General features: G+C 33.5%; 1 protein-coding gene across 3 annotated transcripts in view; it reads left to right on the top strand.

Annotated features, from left to right (window-relative positions):
* Positions 1-509: 509 nt before the first annotated feature.
* Positions 510-21,154, top strand: part of LOC143052833 (uncharacterized) — a 37,274-nt gene continuing 16,629 nt past the window's right edge. For all 3 annotated transcript variants that reach the window (XM_076225942.1, XM_076225939.1, XM_076225941.1), the window contains exons 1-11: positions 510-617; positions 3,536-3,680; positions 4,658-4,724; positions 7,044-7,164; positions 8,172-8,294; positions 9,077-9,280; positions 9,877-9,995; positions 10,754-10,884; positions 15,824-16,025; positions 16,772-17,449; positions 18,658-18,787. In XM_076225942.1, the coding sequence (XP_076082057.1) occupies positions 578-617; positions 3,536-3,680; positions 4,658-4,724; positions 7,044-7,164; positions 8,172-8,294; positions 9,077-9,280; positions 9,877-9,995; positions 10,754-10,884; positions 15,824-16,025; positions 16,772-17,449; positions 18,658-18,787 (1,960 nt within the window). In that variant the 5' untranslated portion in view covers positions 510-577. The remainder of the gene's footprint in view (positions 618-3,535; positions 3,681-4,657; positions 4,725-7,043; positions 7,165-8,171; positions 8,295-9,076; positions 9,281-9,876; positions 9,996-10,753; positions 10,885-15,823; positions 16,026-16,771; positions 17,450-18,657; positions 18,788-21,154) is intronic.

Raw genomic sequence — 21,154 nt, 5'->3', positions numbered from 1 at the left:
AATAAAATAAAAAAAAGCCTACACAAATGCATGTAAATTTTACATATAACTTTCATCTTCAAGTAGATAAACAAAGATTTGTAAGTTTTTAAACCCTGACTGAGTGCTCAATGTCATGTTTGTTTGGTTCTTGAGATAAAAGTTGGAACTTAAATTAAAAAAATTGAAATAAAAAAACAACTCCATGTTTGATACACTTGTTTTAGGCATATATACATATAAAAAAGAAGATATGGAATGATTGCCATTGAGACAACTCTTTACAAGAGACCAAGTGACACAGAAATTAATAACTATAATGCCTAAATGACCAAAGCCTATAACGCATAGCCCACATGTTAAAATATTGTGGATCAGATGATGATGTAAGCAATTTAAGGCATCTATATAAGGCCTTCAACAATGAGAAAAACCCATACTGTATGGTTGTCTATCCCTGTTTGACATAATGATGACAAAAATGCAGAACAAACTGCTCATGATCACTGATGATATCTCTTTCATTACAGACAATCACAATGTGTAGAAAATCGACAAAAATGTGAATGTGTACATGGTATAGAGAAACTGACCTACAATGAGTTTTGATAATCAAGAAACAGATAAAGGTTATACAGGTAAAGCGCACTTAATATTTTATTCTGCCTTTTTAACTTGTTTTATTCAAAAATCACTGTTTTTTTGGAGGCAAAAGGCATGTCTAGCATATACAGCATGGTGCTTTAATTGGTTCACATTTTTTAACAGCACTTGGAACACTGCTTGGTGATGAATTTCGTTGTCAGACTTTTAAGAACATCATTTTTGATGTTGTGTAACGTAAAATCATGAAAATCAAAGGGGAATTACTCGAACTTAACTTTGTGAATTCAGATTTTTAAACTAGAATCGTAGTGCAGTTAAGCCATTATTGATATCAACAAAAACATCAAAACGCGGAAAAGAATTGTCAGATGACAACAAAAAAGCTATCATAAGTTAATTGAAAGTGGTCATTGAGCAAGCAGTGTTTTCAAAATGCTTAGGAATAGCTAAGTCCACACTTTCAAGGCTTTTGAAGTGTTGGCGGTTGTGTGGTTATACGGAAAATGTGCCTCAAAGCAGAAGGAGAAAAACTGTCATCAAACTTGCATTAATAATTTAATATATTTATATATTATTACAGTCGATTCCACTTAATTGCATACCGCTTAATAGCATAATTCGGTTAATTGCATACTTTTCTCCTGCACGAAACCATTTCCCAATCACCTAATGTTAAATTGTCCGGTTATATGCATAGCCTTACAAGTGGCATTTCGGTTTATTGCATAGAAAATAATCGCCAGCTAAATATGCTCTGTTAAAACTGACGAGATTTTTGACCGGAAACGGCAATTTGGTAAGTATATTTTACTTGAATGCATCATAATTTTCATTATTATTTCACATTTACTTGTGTGTTATTCAAATAAAGTTTTAAAACAGTATCTTTCGTGTTTATATGATTATAAAAAAGTCCTCGATGTGTACACAGGTAAAGTTTCCCATATTCTATTTTAAGCCTCGAGGTCATAAAAATGTCAATCAGCTGATTGTTGTAAAAACACAACCATTCTATGATCTTCTATCTCAAAAGGTGTTAATTATTGATTGGATTTGAAACATTGTTCATAGATTCCATTTTGGGTGAATTTTTAAAACATTAACGCCTGCTAATTATCGATCATTATCCAATGTGTAATCTCGTAATTCAGCTTGGGTGATCTACATTTATGTTAAATATTACAGGGCTTTTATATATGGTTGAAGAATTTTATACATTAATCTTTTCTTTTTAATATTTTTTAAAAGAAATTTAACTTCTGATTATTATATATTTCTCACTTTCAACACTCGTGTCCAGCAAATAACCCGTGCATGGCCCCATCACCTGTGAACTGCTTTGCATAAACGAAACTAGCGGTGTTAAAGTAACAGTGTCACATCACTGTGTAATCGGTAAATACTGAATATCAAAGGCAGTTCATTGCACAATTATTGTTTACAATGATTATAAACTGTGTAGTATTGTTAAACAGTTTATTTTAAACAAGGTGTAACAATGTAATTTGTACATCTGGGTCATAGAAACAAATCTATTTTTAGAACAATTTTATTTTCGTATCTCAGGTAAAGGAAAAATCGGTACATAAATAAACTAAACAAAATGTGTTTATAATCTTTATTGAAAGAATACACAATGAAATAAAATGTATGACACTAGACAAATAACTTTTATTAGAATAAATAAGCATTCAATATGTTGTAAGTGGACTATGGACGTTCATCTTCCTTCTTTGTTGATCTGCACTAACGATGTTATTTGACTCCGTAATTTGGCATTTCGGATATAAGCATACTCCGCTTTATTGCATAATTTCGTCTGACAAATAGGCTATGCAAATAACCGGAATGTACTGTACCTTGTTATCCAATAGACTGTCTTGTATCATGTGTGTTACATGTATTACCTTGTTATCCAATAGACTGTCTTGTATCATGTGTGTTACATGTATTACCTTGTTATCCAATAGACTGTCTTGTATCATGTGTGTAACATGTATTACCTTGTTATCCAATAGACTGTCTTGTACCATGTGTGTTACATGTATTACCTTGTTATCCAATAGACTGTCTTGTACCATGTGTGTTACATGTATTACCTTGTTATCCAATAGACTGTCTTGTATCATGTGTGTTACATGTATTACCTTGTTATCCAATAGACTGTCTTGTATCATGTGTGTTACATGTATTACCTTGTTATCCAATAGACTGTCTTGTATCATGTGTGTTACATGTATTACCTTGTTATCCAATAGACTGTCTTGTATCATGTGTGTAACATGTATTACCTTGTTATCCAATAGACTGTCTTGTACCATGTGTGTTACATGTATTACCTTGTTATCCAATAGACTGTCTTGTATCATGTGTGTTACATGTATTACCTTGTTATCCAATAGACTGTCTTATATCATGTGTGTTACATGTATTACCTTGTTATCCAATAGACTGTCTTGTATCATGTGTGTAACATGTATTACCTTGTTATCCAATAGACTGTCTTTTACCATGTGTGTTACATGTATTACCTTGTTATCCAATAGACTGTCTTGTATCATGTGTGTTACATGTATTACCTTGTTATCCAATAGACTGTCTTGTATCATGTGTGTTACATGAATTACCTTGTTATCCAATAGACTGTCTTGTATCATGTGTGTTACATGTATTACCTTGTTATCCAATAGACTGTCTTGTATCATGTGTGTTACATGTATTACCTTGTTATCCAATAGACTGTCTTGTATCATGTGTGTTACATGAATTACTCTGATTACTCATGACTACAATTTTTCTTTTATTGTGAAAAAGACAGTTAATTAATTTTCTCACACACAACTTGTTTTTGTCTGTCATGTCTGTGTTTCCATGATTTTATACTAAGTTGTACTGTTTAAAAGAAATTCTAAAATTTTATACTAAGTTGTGTAAGACTTTTTTTTTGAAGGAGATGATGACCATGATAAACAGAACAGAAGAAAGAACTTGTTGGGGAAGAAAACGGATGGAAAGAAAGGACAGAAAGATAAAGGATATGTCATGTTTGATGAGGATGATTCTGACGAGTCACTTGTGACATCAGAGGATGTTAAGTAAGGTTATCTCCTTCATTTGTGATTTACATTTTGACGTGCCCAAAATAGCCAATTTTAAATATCGATTTCTCATACCATGGCCTGGGGTATTGTACATTGCTTATGCAGAGATTTTTAATCAACGGTATTTGGGGATATGATGTATTGATCAGTATTGACCTGTCTTGTCGCACATGTACAGCTTTTGAGCACAAACCCATGCAACAAAATATTTCTTAATATTTTAATACGGGAACCCCAGGAACTTCATCAGTTTCAAAACAAAAAACTGTAGATGAAGGGGGTAATGAGACTAACAATTCCTCCCCCCAAAATGCCAAATACAACCGGGAAAAGTGGAATTTTTTTTATAGTGTCCAAGACAGGAAACCTGCCAAGTCTTTAGCGCGAGACTCACACATTTTCATGCTAATTTGGAAGCATTTTCCTTTGATCTATTGTTTTTTCTCTTTGATCTTTACAATTTGGCCAAAAAAAAACAAGTTGGCAGAACTAGGTGGCAAGGTTGGCTGTTGCTGATGGAAAAAAAACAGACGATGCTCTGTAAAATTGCCGTTAGTGGGCCCAAGCACGCCAAGAAAAAGTCTGCTTTGAATGTGGGAACAACTAAGTTAGGTTAAACACCAACAGAATAAATAGCAGATTAACAAAAAATATAAAGTACAGTGTATAATGTCTCCTTCAAAACAAAGGACACCCACTTTGTATTATGCAGCAAACTCTTGATTTTTAATTTTTAAGGCATACTAGGGCTAGCAGGTCAGTTTTGATTGATTAGCAGTTCTTCCAACAGGGCTAGTGAAATCCTGCTGCCAATAAGTCCTGGGCTAGTAAGCTGTTACAAAATTTTTTAACCCCTGTAGTTCTTATGACAAACCTTTTTTTAAGTGTTGGTATTTATTTTCACTGATCAGAATTAAAAATCTTATCTGAATAGAAAACATGTCTGATACAATATTTTGTTCAATATTCAGGAGTCCATCAAAGTTAAAGAAACCAAAAGGATTTAAGTTTTCTACAAAGAAGAAAGACAAAGACAAGGTATAGTTGTGGTGTTTATACAAATAAAAAAGAAAATGTGGTATGACTGCCAATTCCAATGAGACAACAGTAATCTCCCCTGAAATTTCATTTGGCATCCTAGTAAACAGGGATATTTGAAATACCATCTTGTTTTCGAAAAACAGTAGCCTCACATTCATATATAACATACTATATAAGAAAAACCTTTCAAAGAGCATATATCACATTCAAGAAAAATAGCATCATATTACCATGATGCTAAAAAACCCTTGGGAGAACACTGGAGATTTCCACCAGAGACTAAATGCTGTAGATGTTATCAACTATAGGTCGTCTTAATACAGCTGTCATCAATGGGCAAAACTTATATGACATAGCAATAGGAAACTTTAAAAGGCCTTACATTACAACATTACAAATGTAAAAGAATTCAATTGAGAAAGCTCATGTCTAGATTTATGGACAAAAAAAAAAGGAAAACTGATGTGGTAACAGATAACAACCACTAAATAACAGACTCCTCACTACAGACAGACACATACATAAATTATCAGCTAAAACTAGTGTATAACATAAAACATGCCTTAAACCATGCAATATAAAAAAGAAGATGTGGTATGATTGCCAATGAGACAACTATCCACAAAAGACCAAAATGACACAGACATTAACAACTATAGGTCACCATACAGTCTTCAACAATGAGCAAAGTCCATACTGCATAGTCAGCTATAAAAGGCCCCGATAAGACAATGTAAAACAATTCAAACGAGAAAACTACTGACCTTATTTATGTAAAAAAATGAGACTTTCATGGGTATTCAAGGTTGTTATTAAAATCCTTGTTGTCATCATGAAAAAATATCCAAAATAGATATAGGAAGATGTGGTGTGAGTGCCAATGAGACAACTCTCCATCCAAATAATAATTTATAAAAGTAAACCATTATAGGTCAATGTACGGCCTTCAGCAGGGAGCCTTGGCTCACACCGAACAAAAAGCTATAAACAGTCAAGATAAAACTCTATAGGGTTATTACAGAAAATAACTTGTGTGTGTTATTACAGATACTTTCATGAGTTGTCTACTCTTTATTCCTTAAATTTTCGAAATCTGTAATAACATATGTTTGTTATTTGTAAAATTATTTCATTTATAGTGGGCTCTAGGGAACTCTTGAGACTTTGCGCAGAAACTAAATGCATAGTCTGATAACTAATTCTTTAATTAAATTAATACATTTTTGATTAACATGGTAAATCAATGAGACAAGGTTATTAAGGGATAAACTTAGCTGTGATAATAAGGCTAGGTTCTTAAAGGAATGTAACTTATTATATAAGACACTTGGGAATTACTGAGAAATTTGCGCAGAAACTCATTACATGCTCTGGTCATTATTTCTTACAATAAATTAAAATACATTGTAATTAAGCATGATATATGTCTTAGCAAATCCTTTGAAGTGATATAGAGAAGCTGTGATAACACCCTTCAGTTATAACAGGCATTTTTTTTCTGTAATAACATATATGTGTATTATGCAAAATTGACAAACTATGAACTGTTATATCTTTCAATAGTTAAGTATTCATATAGACAAAAGTAATATCAATAGAACTTTTATACATTTTAACTTAACTATTGATGTATATTGTCCCTTTGAAACATGTAACATACCGGTATGTATGTTATCACAGTTTTTTGATTTTTTAGCCAACAATAACAAATGTATGTTATTTTTCTGTAATAACCCTATAGAGTCATATCCCTGACTGATAAAGGGCCCCAAAATTACTAGTGTAAAACCATTCAAACGGGAAAACCAACGGTCTAATCTATATAAAAAATTGAGAAACGAGAAACACATATAAATTACATAAACAAATGACAACTTCTGTACATCAGATTCCTTACTTAGGACAGGTGCAAACATTTGCAGCGGGATTAAACGTTTTAATGGTTCTAAACCTTCTCCCTTTTTCTGAAACAATAGCATAACATCACCACATAGAAAACCACACGGTAAAATATAAATTGCAAGGCTTCAAAAGGCCACTCAAAGTTGATATTTAGTTTTACAGATTTGACTCACTACAAAATATTTGGAAACTGAACAAAAATATCCCCATTCTGTGAAGACTTACAGAATTTATTGCACCATTTTAATGAAACTTTTAAGTACTATGACAAACAAAATGTAATCTGGAGTATTCTTGACCTTCCCAAACAATTAATCAGTTCATGTTCAGTAAAGTCTGGCTAAAATAAATGTATTCTAGTAAAATCAGTCTTTTTAAAGGAAATGAAAACAAATTCAAATTGATTGCTTGCAGGATGAAAAGAAAGAGGTGAAAAAAGAAGAAAAAGAAAAGAAAAAAGAAGGGAAAGAGCACAAAAAACATAAGAAAGATAAAAAGAAGAACAAACCTGAGGAACAAGTAACAGATACATCTAGTAAGTACACCAAAACCTGAGGAACAAGCAACTGATACATCTAGTAAGTACACCAAAACAATAATAACATCACGTACTAGAGTACACCAATATAATACATCTAGTAAGTACACCAAAACAATAATAACATCATGTACTAGAGTACAGCAGTATAATTCGCCTAAATTTAATTCTTTACCTTTGTTTATTATGTACTAATTATCTGATAAATAGAAAAAATTGTCATCATTAGCCAATTGGCTGGTTCAGAATCTAAAGAATTATGGGTAATTTCATTGTTCGTACCTTAAAATGAGGATAACGTCACGTCATTGGATGAATTTTCATTGTTTATGACATTTTTAACCAATCATTTTGGTGTACACTTTTGAAAATATTACCTAGGATGCATTAGATTCTGAAACAGCGAATCATGAGCAAGGAACAAAATGGTGACTTCTACAAAGAACAATTTTATTTTAGAAGGAAAGCATGTTGTTGTTGTTGTTAAATAGGATTTTTTTTCAACGATCATTTTCAATGCTGAAATTTAATTGTTTTCCTCATTAGAATAGTTTAAAATCAAATAATGAATTATATTCAAGTTCTTTTTGAGTTAGATCGTAATATTTTCTTGAATGGAGCCAGCGGCTATATTGTGATCACCTAAGAAGTGTATTCCTTCATCTGTCAAACAAATCTTTTAGTCACTATTTTCACAGAAACTACTAAATAGAATGACATGATATTTGGTCAGCAGCTTGAAAACCATGAGTTATAACATGTTTGTGCTTTTTGAATCAATCTGACACCTACAACCTGTTTGCTAATACTTTGAACTACTAGTAGGGGTATGCTAAGCACAACAATATGTTCATGTATATCTCTTTAAATCAAAACAGACTTGGTAGAAATGTAGAAAAACACATACTAAAAGTTATCTTTAGAAAAAAACACCCAAAAAGTACCAAAAATCTATATGTTTTAGGTGTATATTATTATTATTATTGAATGATGTATATTTGTAGAAGAACCTGAGAAAGCCATATTTGGAGTACAACTAACCCTGGCTGTGGAGAGAAATAGATGCTATGATGGAGTAGAACTCCCAGCTATGTTCAGGGAATGTATTGACTATATTGAGGAACATGGTATGTTAAACACAATATGATATAAAATGACGTGGTATGATTACCAATAAGAAAACTCTCAACATTTATATATAGACCAAATGACACATAAATAAACAACTATATGCCACCATACATGTGTAACATGGGTTGGCATTATATTTGTGTTATTTTAGCCCTCACTATTGCTTGGGAAAAAATAATCATGAATATAATGCCTACCCATGTTAAAACTACAATAAAGTTTAGCTTGCATCAATTATTTCTTAAATATAAACATAAGATCAATTTAATTGTTGAAATCTTAATAAATGCTGCAAATAGATAATGGTATAAAACTTTAGAATTATACTTTTTATTTTACACCTATTCCATTGCATTTTCACACTAATCTACTAAGGAACTGTTTGAGAGCCGTGGTGTAGTGGTTAGTGCATTGGACTACTATCACAAAGGTTCCTTGTTCAATTCCCGTTTAGGATGAAAATTTCAGGGACTGAATTTTTGGCTCTCCATTGACACCATTTGCAAGTATGTTCTTGAGGAAACGATGATAGTCCTTCGTAAGGGGACGATAAATGGCTGAACCGTGTTAAGAGAGAGAGCCATATCTCTTTCACGTTAAAGACACCCTTGTAGATTTCGAAAAAGAGCAGGCTAATGCCGCTACAAGGCAGCACTCGCACCCGCAAAGTGGAAAGGGATTAATATAAGTTGCAAAACTTGTTTCCCAATCCACTATAAATAAATATGTTTAAACTAAACTAATCTACTAATTAAAAACATCATTTATAATCTTACAGGGCTATCTTGTGAAGGGATATACAGAATCTCTGGTGTGAAGTCTAAGATCCAGCTCCTTAAGGACTGTTATAACAAGGGTCTGCCTGTGTTCCTAGAGGAACATGAACCTAACATTGTGGCAAGTCTACTAAAACAGTTCCTTAGGGAGTTACCAGAACCTGTCCTTACAGCATGGCTGATGCCAAAGTTTGAGGAAGCTTCAGGTAGGAAATAACTTAAAGGGTTGGTCTGCCCTGTTATTGAAGCAATTTATATCTGTGTAGGCTACATCATTTGGTCTTTGGTGGCTAGATATCTTATTGGAATTAGATATAAAAAAATGTGATATGAGTGCCAATGAGACAACCAAGTCATAATTTTTAAAAGCAAACCATTATAGGTCAAAGTACGGTTTTCAAAACGGAGCCTTGGCTTGCACCAAACAGCAAGCTATAAATGTACCTTGAAAACTTTTGAAAATTATATTTTAATACACTCAGCAGGGAATTTTGATTTAGCAACCAGTTGTTAAGTTTATTATTTGGTCCGTTGATCATGTTGATACACAAGTGTGTTCATGAATATTTTTTTTTTACTTAATTTGTTATATGAGTATAATCATTTTGAAATCAGTGATATGATTTTGCTTAGATATATATACTAAGTGATTATTGTTTGAGCTGCCAAAATTTATCGTTTTGAAACAGATATGAAAAACACTTAGTAAATATATTTTGTTATATGTTTTATGTGATAGGCTTTACAGGTATTTGGACTGATATTTGAAAGGCTTTTAAATCTTTACATGATTTACTTTCAGTTCTGAAAAGTGAAAAGAGTAAAGTTGAGAGGTTCCATAAACTAATTCATGATTTACCCAAACCTAACAGAATGCTGTTATCCTGGATGATAGTGCATATGACACATGTCATTGAAAGGGTAGGTAAAAACGTACAATATATGACACATGTGACTGGATGATAGTGTGTATGACACATGTCATTGAGAGGGTAGGTAAAAACGTACAATATATGACACATGTGACTGGATGATAGTGTGTATGACACATGTCATTGAGAGGGTAGGTAAACACAGACAATATATGACACATGTGACTGGATGATAGTGCATATGACATGTCATTGAAAGGGTATGTAATAACGTACAATATATGACAAATGCACAAAAAAAACCTCTTTGAATCAGGATTTACTCAAACATAATAAGATGTTGTTATCCTAGGTGACACATAAAGTATATGACACATGTGACTGCATAATAGTGCATATGAAACATGGGATTTAGAGGGTATGTAAACATATACAATATATGACACATGTGACTGATGATAGTGCATATGATACATGAAACTGAGAGGGTAGGAAAAGACTTAACTTACCAAAACATAACATGATGTTCTTATCTTAAATGATAGTGCATATGACACATGTGATTGAGAGATAAACAAATACACATGATTTACCCAAACCGAATAAGATGTTGTTATTCTAAATGATAATACATATGCCACATTTCATTGAGAGAGTATGGATACATATACAATATATGACATATGTGACTGATGATAGTGCATATGACACTTGTAAATGATAGGTTACAAGGTAAATACTTAAATTACCCGAAAATAACACATATAAAATCAAGCCATTTTTTTTTATTCATTTATTTTATTTCAGCAAAAAGAAAATAAGATGAGTTTACAAAATGTGTCCATTGTACTGAGTCCTACCATGCAGATTAGCCACAGAGTGTTAAATGTTCTCTTCTCCCATGCCAAACAACTGTTCAAACATACAGAACTCAAAAAGTAAGTTCAGATTAGTCACAGAGTGTTAAACGTTCTCTTCTCTCATGTCAAACAACTGTTTAAACATACAGAACTCAAAAAGTAAGTTCAGGCCTTGAAGGCATAAAACTTTGCTCAGTGCTCGGAGCACAAAAATCATGCTCGAAACATGAAATCCAGCATTTTGATTGGTTGATTCTTGAGTCTGAGTACAAAAATTGTGCTGAAAAGTTTTATGACCGCTAGTCCAGATTAGTCACAGAGTGTTAAACGATCCCTTCTCTCATGTCAAACAATTGTTCAAACATACAGAACTCAAAAAGTAAGTGAAAAACATAAAACGCCATAAAGTAATTTGAATTAGTATTTTTTTTTACATGACTGTTTACAGAATCTATGACAGCCAGAGAGAATATTTCAAGGGGCAAAAATGTTCCGCTTAGTACCCTACAAATAACTAATTATTTCTTTACTTTTGGTACAAACTAGGATAGATAGAGTAACTTTATTCAATAAAAATACTCAGGAAAGTAAGAGCTACAAATAATTTAACAAGATCAACGATGATAGATAGAGAGAAATTTTAAATGACATGTTTAAATACATATATACAATAAACAGCAAAATATTTCTAGCCTTGATCTACACAAAAAATCCAGGTGAATGAATCTGGCTCTAAGTAGCCTCGTCTTTTTATCTCCAGCATTTATCGACATGTTGAAATGACAATATGGATCCTACCCTGATATACACTATCTTTTTCGGGTAATTTATACTGATAGCGTTTGACATTTTCAGCTAACAAATTTATCAATTTTACATAACTTAAATTATTGTATGCTGGTTCATATTCTGGACGCCAATCTTTGCTCCTTTATTATGTAATTCACTAACAAAACAATTATGAAGCTTAGAAATGGAAAAATACTAAATACTAAACTTGTTCAAAGGGTATCTACACGTCTCAATCTTCAAAATCGGTTATCTAAAAATACTACCATCGCTAACATTTTTAACAATAAAAATCGTGGCTACCCTTCTATCGATAAGTGTCATGCCAAAAAATGACTTACATGTCCCCGTCTTTCCACCAACAATACGGTAAGGTCCACGTTTAATTGTCGCACATTTTCTTTAAATTTTGAAACTGATATAACTTGAAAAACAAACAGTATTATTTATTTACTCACATGAAACAAACCGGGGTGTGGTATTCAGTACGTAGGAGAAACTGGACGATATTTATCTAAACGCACTCAAGAACATCTGTATCGTTTTAAAAGACCAAATAAATTCAAAAGTATCATTTATCAACACCTTAAGAAGCACAACCATCCTTTTAAATATTTAGCAGTTCAACCTTTAGAAGTAGTAAATAAGCAGCCTGGTGAATCGCATTCAAAGTTTGTACGATCACGGAAAATAATTGAATTAAATTGGATTAAAAAATTACAGACAGTTTACCCTCTCGGTCTAAATGATAATATCATGGGAATTGGTAATATATCTAGAACCAATTCCGTTAACATTTTGGATATAGTTTCTAAAACTGTTCGTAAAAACCGTTCTCACGGTCGTAGAACAAATCGCAATCAAAGAAAATTTCGGGCCAATCATACCAATATTTCGGACCTAATTTCTATTTCAAAAAACAACGGCAGACATTATCTGTTAACAAAACTCTGTTCGTTACCGGTTAATAAGTTAAATAAAATTTTGGAGGATTGCAACACAATTTCATATAGTAGTCCTAAGTATGAAATTGTTCAAATTATTATGGCATATTGTTATTCTAAATTATTTCCCAAAATTGATCGCCCTGAAGATCATAAAAAGCATTTTATTAAAATTAAGTATGTCAATAAAGGCTACGATTTTGTAAATATTGCCGGTATATTTAACGACCATTCTGTTAAAGAACAAATTCCATTGATATTTTGACAATACTGAGCTACCTCTTATTTGTTATATTTACAAGAAATCTACCCGGAAATTTGTGTTTAATTATAGTCAATTGTGTAAAGATGTTAATATCAGTGAAAATACACCTACTTCATGTAATTGCAGTAATTCCGAATATATTTATGGACCCATTTCCCATGTTATAACAGGAGATCTTAACATCGTTCAAGACCGAGAGTTAAAATCATTCCTCAGTAAAGGACCTAAATATCGTCCCCCGTCAATTATTAATTGGAATGAGTGTCGTAATATCATCCACGACTCACTCCATACTTACTGTATAAAATGGATAAAACGGGAAAAAGCTGACAAAAAATCTTTGGACTCTTTTTTTAATTCAGTAATGAAGATAGTTGATATACGTATTCAACATTTTAAAGAACATTTTACTATTAACAATAACCAAAATAAACCTATTTCTCGTATCAAACATAAACTAAAAGAATTAGCCAAGGAATTTGTTTTTGTCCCGGCCGATAAAGCTGCTAATAATATTATTATTGTTTGACGTAAATTTTACATTGAGGTTCTGAAAAAGGAAATCACCAATTCACCAACATTCCAACTGACTCCATTTTCAGAAAACGAAATCTGTAACAAACATAAACTTTTAGCCACAGCTTTACAAGCAGAGCCAAATACAATGAAAGTCCCAACAATGTATTGGCTTCCGAAGCTACACAAAACCCCTTACAAATATAGATTTATTTCGTCTTCAAGCCATTGTTCAACTACTAAATTGTCTATTCTTCTTACCAGCACACTTGGTACAATTAAAAACCTTATAATAAATTGTTCAAATAAGGCCTTCGAAAATAGTGGAATAAATTACTTTTGGAGTGTCAAGAACTCGTTGGAAGTACTTGATAAATTGCATGCTTATATTGGTGATTTTGAATCTATTCAAAGTTTTGATTTTTCTACCCTGTATACCACATTGCCTCACATTCTCATTAAGAAAAAATTCACACACCTAATTAAATGGGCATTCAAAAAATCAGAATGTGAATATATATGTTCAAACTCTTTTAGGTCATTTTTTAGTAGCAATAAACAAAAAAACTATGTTAATTGGACATGCTTTGATACTATATATGCCCTTGAATTTTTACTAGATTACATTTTTGTTCGCTTTGGGGATTCCGTATATCGTCAGATTATCGGAATTCCAATGGGGACTAACTGTGCACCACTTATTGCGGACCTCTTTTTGTATTGTTATGAGTTACAATTTATGACAAAAATAAGCAAAGACCCATCAAAACAACATCTGATAAACAAATTTAATAATACTTTTAGATATTTGGATGATATTTTGGCTCTCAATAATGACGACTTCAGTATGTATATTAATGAAATTTATCCTGCTGAACTTACTTTAAATAAAGCTAATACTAACAATGACCACTGCCCTTTCCTCGATCTTGATATCTATATCACTAACGGAAAGCTGAATACTAAAATTTATGATAAAAGGGATGATTTTTCATTTCCTATCGTTAATTATCCGTTTTTAGATGGTGACGTTCCCTTGTCACCATCTTACGGTGTTTATATATCTCAACTTGTACGATTCGCTCGTGTATGTAACAATGTTTTAGATTTTAACGAGAGAAATTTATGTATTACTGAAAAATTATTACACCAGGGTTTTCGATATCACAAACTAGTCAAAACATTTACTAAATTTTATCATCGGTATAAAGACATCATTCGTAAATATAGCTCAACATGCAGACTTCTTATACGTTCAGGTATTTCACATCCAATTTTTTATGGAAATATTCTTTATAAAGCACAAAGGTGTCAGTATTCACCTCAGAAACTTAAAAAACCTTTGAATAGACTTATTAAGAAGGGATATAATTACGATACTGTTGTCAAGTCATTAAAGATTGCATATTTTGGCGTTAATATTGAGTCACTGATAAGGTCTTTGCGTCGGAACTAAACACATTTATTCTAAAAACAGTTGTTGGCATGACACGGGTTATGTTCTTCTCATATATGTTATGATGGTATGATACTAAACCCCTAATGGGAAGGATTGTGCCTGATGTACATATGATGAAATCATAATCTTTCAGTCAGTTTAATTGAAGTCTGGAGCTGGCATGTCAGTAACTGCTAGTAGTCTGTTGTTATTTATGTATTATTGTCATTTTGTTTATTTTCTTTGGTTACATCTTCTGACATCAGACTCGGACTTCTCTTGAACTGAATTTTAATGTGCGTATTGTTATGCGTTTACTTTTCTACATTGGTTAGAGGTATAGGGGGAGGGTTGAGATCTCACAAACATGTTTAACCCCGCCGCATTTTTGCGCCTGTCCCAAGTCAGGAGCCTCTGGCCTTTGTTAGTCTTGTATTATTTTAATTTTAGTTTCTTGTGTACAATTTGGAAATTAGTATGGCGTTCATTATCACTGAACTAGTATATATTTGTTTAGGGGCCAGCTGAAGGACGCCTCCGGGTGCGGGAATTTCTCGCTACATTGAAGACCTGTTGGTGACCTTCTGCTGTTGTTTTTTATTTGGTCGGGTTGTTGTCTCTTTGACACATTCCCCATTTCCATTCTCAATTTTATTGTTTACAAAGTGAAATAAAAACATATTATGATTAGCAGTCCAAAAAAAAGTAAAATCACAAAAATATTGAACTTAGAGGAAAATCAATTCAGAAAGGCCATAATGGCAAAATCAAATTAACAAAACGCATAAAAAACGAATGGACAAGAACTGTCATATTCCTGACTTGGTACAGGCATTTTCAAATGTAAAAAATGGTGGATCATCAAATTCCGTTATATATACATTGATGCGTTAACTAAACAGACATAATAAATAAAATAGTCAAAATATGGGTACATCAGTCATCATCGTATCAAAGATACATTGACCTGTACACCAGTGAAGAAGACATAAGGCTAGGTTTAAATTATTTATTAGCTTTATTGAATAAAAATGATTTTACTATATATAGTCTAATTTTATATAGGTACAAGCCACCCATCAAACCAGCTCATTCCAAGTGGTCACTAGAACTACCGGACAGCCCTGCACAGCTGGAGGAAGAGCTACTAAAGCAGGAATCGTTACTGAACAGTTTACATGAACAGTTAAGAAATGGAATATCTGACCAAGACAAAGAAGAACAACTGTGGGAAGTACAAAGAGTCGTTACTCAGCTGAAAAGAAAGGTAGACAATGATGTCACGTGTTGTATTGAATATAATAACATTTGTTGCAATAAAATACTTATAATGATAAGGGCTATTCCAGAAAAAAATGTATGGGGGGTTGGAAGGCAGTTTTTGTCAGCACCCGCCACTCAGACAATTGTAATTGAGAATTATAGTGCATTATAGTGTGAAAAGTTGCTCCTATACCCATCTCCCATGTATTATTAATACAATGTGCCTTCCAACCCCCCATACTTTTTTCTGGAATAGCCCTAAGATAATTAGACTTAAGAAAAAACACATGTTTTTTCACTGTACTCCACTATACCCTAATTTTTGAGAGCTGACCCCAACTTTTTTTCATTGAAAATTCTGCAAATTTATTTTCGTCAGTGGTATAAATTATTTTTTGACAGCAAAAATCATCAACAAGTATTGTGTTAAACCATATCTGACTGAAAAAACAACTTCCACAAATGGCTGCTTACGAGATGTATAGGTAAATGAAATATTTGCCTATATCTGGTTTTGAAGTTCATTTAAAAAATAAATATGTTGCTGACCGATAAACCTTATTTTTTTCAGACTGTTACCATAAACAAAGATATTTGTTTTACTTGGCTATGTGTCATGTTACTCCTTTGCATTCTTTTCTTTCATATTTTATCATTTTCCTCACATTTGTGAATTCTGAGGCATGCAGATATCATAAATCTGCACTATTTTCTTGTACCAAGTAAATGATTTAATTTGATTTCTTTCAGATAAAAATGGCAAGTAAAGGAAGTGATATAAAGGAGAAAAGAAAATCTGATGATGTCAAAAAATCTAAAACATCACAAGATGAAGAACTGAAATTAGAATTGAAAGAAATCCCACATAAAAAACAAGCTCCTCAGCCTCCATCTGAAACAGCCAATGATCATCAACAAGACAAATCAGAAGAACAGAATGAAGCTAGTCTGAAAAATGATGAGAAAATGGAAGAGGCAGTCAAATCTAAAGGTGATGCAGCCCCAACACAAGTTACAGTTGCTGTTATTGAACAAAATAAGAATGAAGAAAATGTGGAGTCTGCCAAACTGGAAGAATCTCATGTTGTAGATGAAAACATACAAGATGAGCAAGAAGAAGTTGAAGAAAAAACTGAAGAAATAACTGTTAGTGAGGAAAAATACGAAGAAAAACCTCCAGAAATGACTATTATTGAGGAAAAATTTGAAGAAAAACCTTCAGAAATGACTGTTATTGAGGAAAAAGATGAAGACATTCAAGATGAAGATATGTCTGAAAACCAGACTGGAGATAAAAAGACAGAAGTAGAAAAGGTAGACATTGTTAGTGAAATAGGAGAAAAAACTGAAGAGGCAGAGCAGTTACCAGGAAATGATGAAGAGAAACAAAAATCTGCTCAAAGTTCAGATGATGAATTTGAGCAACAGGTAAAAAATATCATACATGAATACAGTTATGAATAAGGAAGACAATTTAAATGCTGTTGTAGCTAACCTTAGGACTATAAATTTGGTCTGAGAAACCACAATTTAACTCATATAATTTCACTTTTTAGGAGTAGAAATAGCCACAGGATATTTAGAGTGCTAGCCAATTCCAATTTGAGACAACAAAAGTTAACTGTAATAAAAACTATTACTTTGGTTCTCCATTCATGTATAAAATAAAACATATAATTTGATAATAGTAATAACCATGATAACAGATAATAACATACAAATACATTGATGATTGTTCCCCTGACAGAATATTAATTCCTGACCCATATCCTGCTAACGGGTGCGGGAATTTCTCGCTACATTGAAGACCTGTTGGTGACCTTCTGCTGTTGTTTTTTTCTATGGTCGGGTTGTTGTCTCTTTGGCACATTCCCCATTTCCATTCTCAATTTTATTAAATTATTTTAACCTTTTCATAAGTTGAGAAAGAGTTGTTTCCCTTGATCAATCAGACTTTAAGTATTCGTTTCAGTCAAAATGCAAATATATTGAAACAATTCTCTAGTAGAGACAACTTTGAGATAATGAGAGTATATTAACCAATCAGTTGATAGGACAGGTATTAGAAATATGACTGAAAAATCTGTTTAATCAGCTTTTTATTGATAAAATATGGAGATGTAGTCAGATTGCCAATTAAGACCAAAGGACCAGGCTGTAAACACATTCCAGATGGCCTAGCACAATGAGCAAAACCCATACTGTGCATTAACCTAAATGTAAAATAGTTTTTAACTGGATTTCTGAAGGAGAATATCAGTTATTAGTTGATGTACAGTCAGTGGTTGACAGCCAGGTAGGTGGATTTATTTGCAGTGGATTAATTATTAGATACCAATTTTCTTTGATCTCAGGGGTAAATGTTAATCGGGATTTAAAATGTTCATTGAAGTACAAATTTTCAATAGGCGTGTAATCTGACTTTGACAAAACCAGGCAATTAAATACCAATTAAAATGCAATATTTTCGCAATCCATAAAAATTGGTACACACGAAAATAAATGAATCCACAGTATAAAAATAAAGGGATGTGGTATGATTCCCATTGAGACAACTATCCACTTAAGTTCTAATGAGGTGGATGTAAGCAAGTAGTTTTAATCAGGAAATAAAAATTCATTGAATTCTTGTTTAGGTAGAGGATATCTTAGAGCAACAGAAGGATATACAGGCTAGAGAGTCTAGCGAAGACAGTGATGCAGGAACTATAGAGGAGGATGTAGATGTAAGGGAGATAAGCCAGGAACCATCAACAGAATCTACAGGTAAGATATACAGACTAGAGAGTTTAGTGGAGACAGTGATGCAGGAACTATAGAGGAGGATGTAGATGTAAGGGAGATAAGCCAGGAACCATCAACATAATCTACAGGTAAGATATACAGGCTAGAGAGTTCAGTGGAGACAGTGACACAGGAACTATAGAGGAGGATGTAGATGTAAGGGAGATAAGTCAGGAACCATCAACAGAATCTACAGGTAAGATATACAGACTAGAGAGTTTAGTGGAGACAGTGATGCAGGAACTATAGAGGAGGATGTAGATGTAAGGGAGATAAGCAAGGAACCATCAACAGAATCTACAGGTAAGATATACAGACTAGAGAGTTTAGTGGAGACAGTGATGCAGGAACTATAGAGGAGGATGTAGATGTAAGGGAGATAAGCCAGGAACCATCAACAGAATCTACAGGTAAGATATACAGACTAGAGAGTTTAGTGGAGACAGTGATGCAGGAACTATAGAGGAGGATGTAGATGTAAGGGAGATAAGCCAGGAACCATCAACAGAATCTACAGGTAAGATATACAGACTAGAGAGTTTAGTGGAGACAGTGATGCAGGAACTATAGAGGAGGATGTAGATGTAAGGGAGATAAGCCAGGAACCATCAACAGAATCTACAGGTAACATATACAGGCTAGAGAGTTCAGTGTAGACAGTGATGCAGGAACTATAGAGGAGGATGTAGATGTAAGGGAGATAAGTCAGGAACCATCAACAGAATCTACAGGTAAGATATACAGACTAGAGAGTTTAGTGGAGACAGTGATGCAGGAACTATAGAGGAGGATGTAGATATAAGGGAGATAAGCCAGGAACCATCAACAGAATCTACAGGTAAGATATACAGACTAGAGAGTTCAGTGGAGACAGTGACACAGGAAATATAGAGGAGGATGTAGATGTAAGGGAGATAAGCAAGGAACCATCAACAGAATCTACAGGTAAGATATACAGGCTAGAGAGTTCAGTGATGCATGGACTATAGAGGAGGATGTAGATGTATAGACAAATCTATGTCATCTTTATTGGGAAAAAAGCCAGTAGATGGTCTTCGTCTCACTCAACCTGTTTGGTCAAAGACTGAGAATCTCCTTCGTAGTGCTTCTCAAGTTCTTGGCACAGCCGAACATTTTCTAGCTGCAACCGGACATTTGCTTAACAGCGAAGATTCGGTTGTTCCAACAGAAGTACGATCCTTCTTACTTCAACTGGATAAAGCTTTAGGTTCATCTCAGTTGCTTTTAATGGGTTCTATTGCTAATTGCACCCTATCTAAAAGAGCAGAGTTTCTTGAAAACATTTCTATCGCTGAGCCTTTGAAAGATTCTTTACTGAAATCTCCACTCTCTGACAAGATGTTTGGTTTACCCTTACAGCGGGTTCAAGAGGAACTCAGCAAAAAACCCTCCTCCAGTCAAAGTTAGTGTACAAGTTACTAATGGCAAGAGGTCGGTTAATGCTACATCTAGTTCTAATAGTACTTCTGCTTCAGGTGGTCCTCCTTCTTCTGCTAAGAAAAGGAAGAATAACTACGGCAAACCGCAGAACAAACCCAATAACTCAGGAAAAAGCTCAGGTAAGCCTTCTGGTGGTTTTAAGGGTTCCAAGAAACCTGGGTCTAGTACCTAGGTTCTTGCCCCCTTGTACGTTATTGACAGCTTCCCCAGGGGAAAATTTACAACAAGTTCCTCAAAAATCAATACCAGTAGGGGGGAGGTTAAGTTTTTTCCTAAATCAGCGGAAGAAAATTACCTCAGACTGTTATGTGCTGTCAATAATTCGAGGGGGATTAACACTTAAGTTCAAGAACCCACCTCCTCTATCTGCAGTTCCAATAAGTTTGTCTCATACACAAGACCCAGTCAAGTGTCAACTTCTATCAGTAGAAGTGGACACTATGTTACAAAAAGCTGCAATAGAGGAGGTGTCGATCTTAACTCTGTCTCCGGGATTTTATTCCCGTCTTTTTCTGGTTCCAAAGAAGACTGGAGGAATGAGGCCAGTCATAGACCTATCTATTCTGAACAAATTTCTTATTGTTCCCCACTTCAAAATGGAAACAAACAGATCCATCAGGGCTTCAATCCTTCCAGGAATGTGGACTACTTCTCTGGATCTTTCAGACGCGTATTTCCACATTCCCATTTCCAAAACTTACAGGAAATACCTTCGCTTCGTTTGGAACAACAAAGTTTTCCAGTTCAAGGCTCTCCCTTTTGGCCTGTCTACAGCCCCTTTGGCTTTTACCAAAATCATGCAGGCAGCTATAGCTCACCTACATTCCCTGTCTATTCAGATTCATTCCTATCTGGACGATTCCCTTCTCAAGGAATTTTGCCCAATCA

The sequence above is a fragment of the Mytilus galloprovincialis genome, chromosome 11, assembly GCF_965363235.1.
Source record: "Mytilus galloprovincialis chromosome 11, xbMytGall1.hap1.1, whole genome shotgun sequence".
Taxonomy (NCBI): domain Eukaryota; kingdom Metazoa; phylum Mollusca; class Bivalvia; order Mytilida; family Mytilidae; genus Mytilus; species Mytilus galloprovincialis.
Note: the sequence above shows the minus strand (reverse complement) of the source record. Positions and strands in the feature narration are given on the sequence as shown.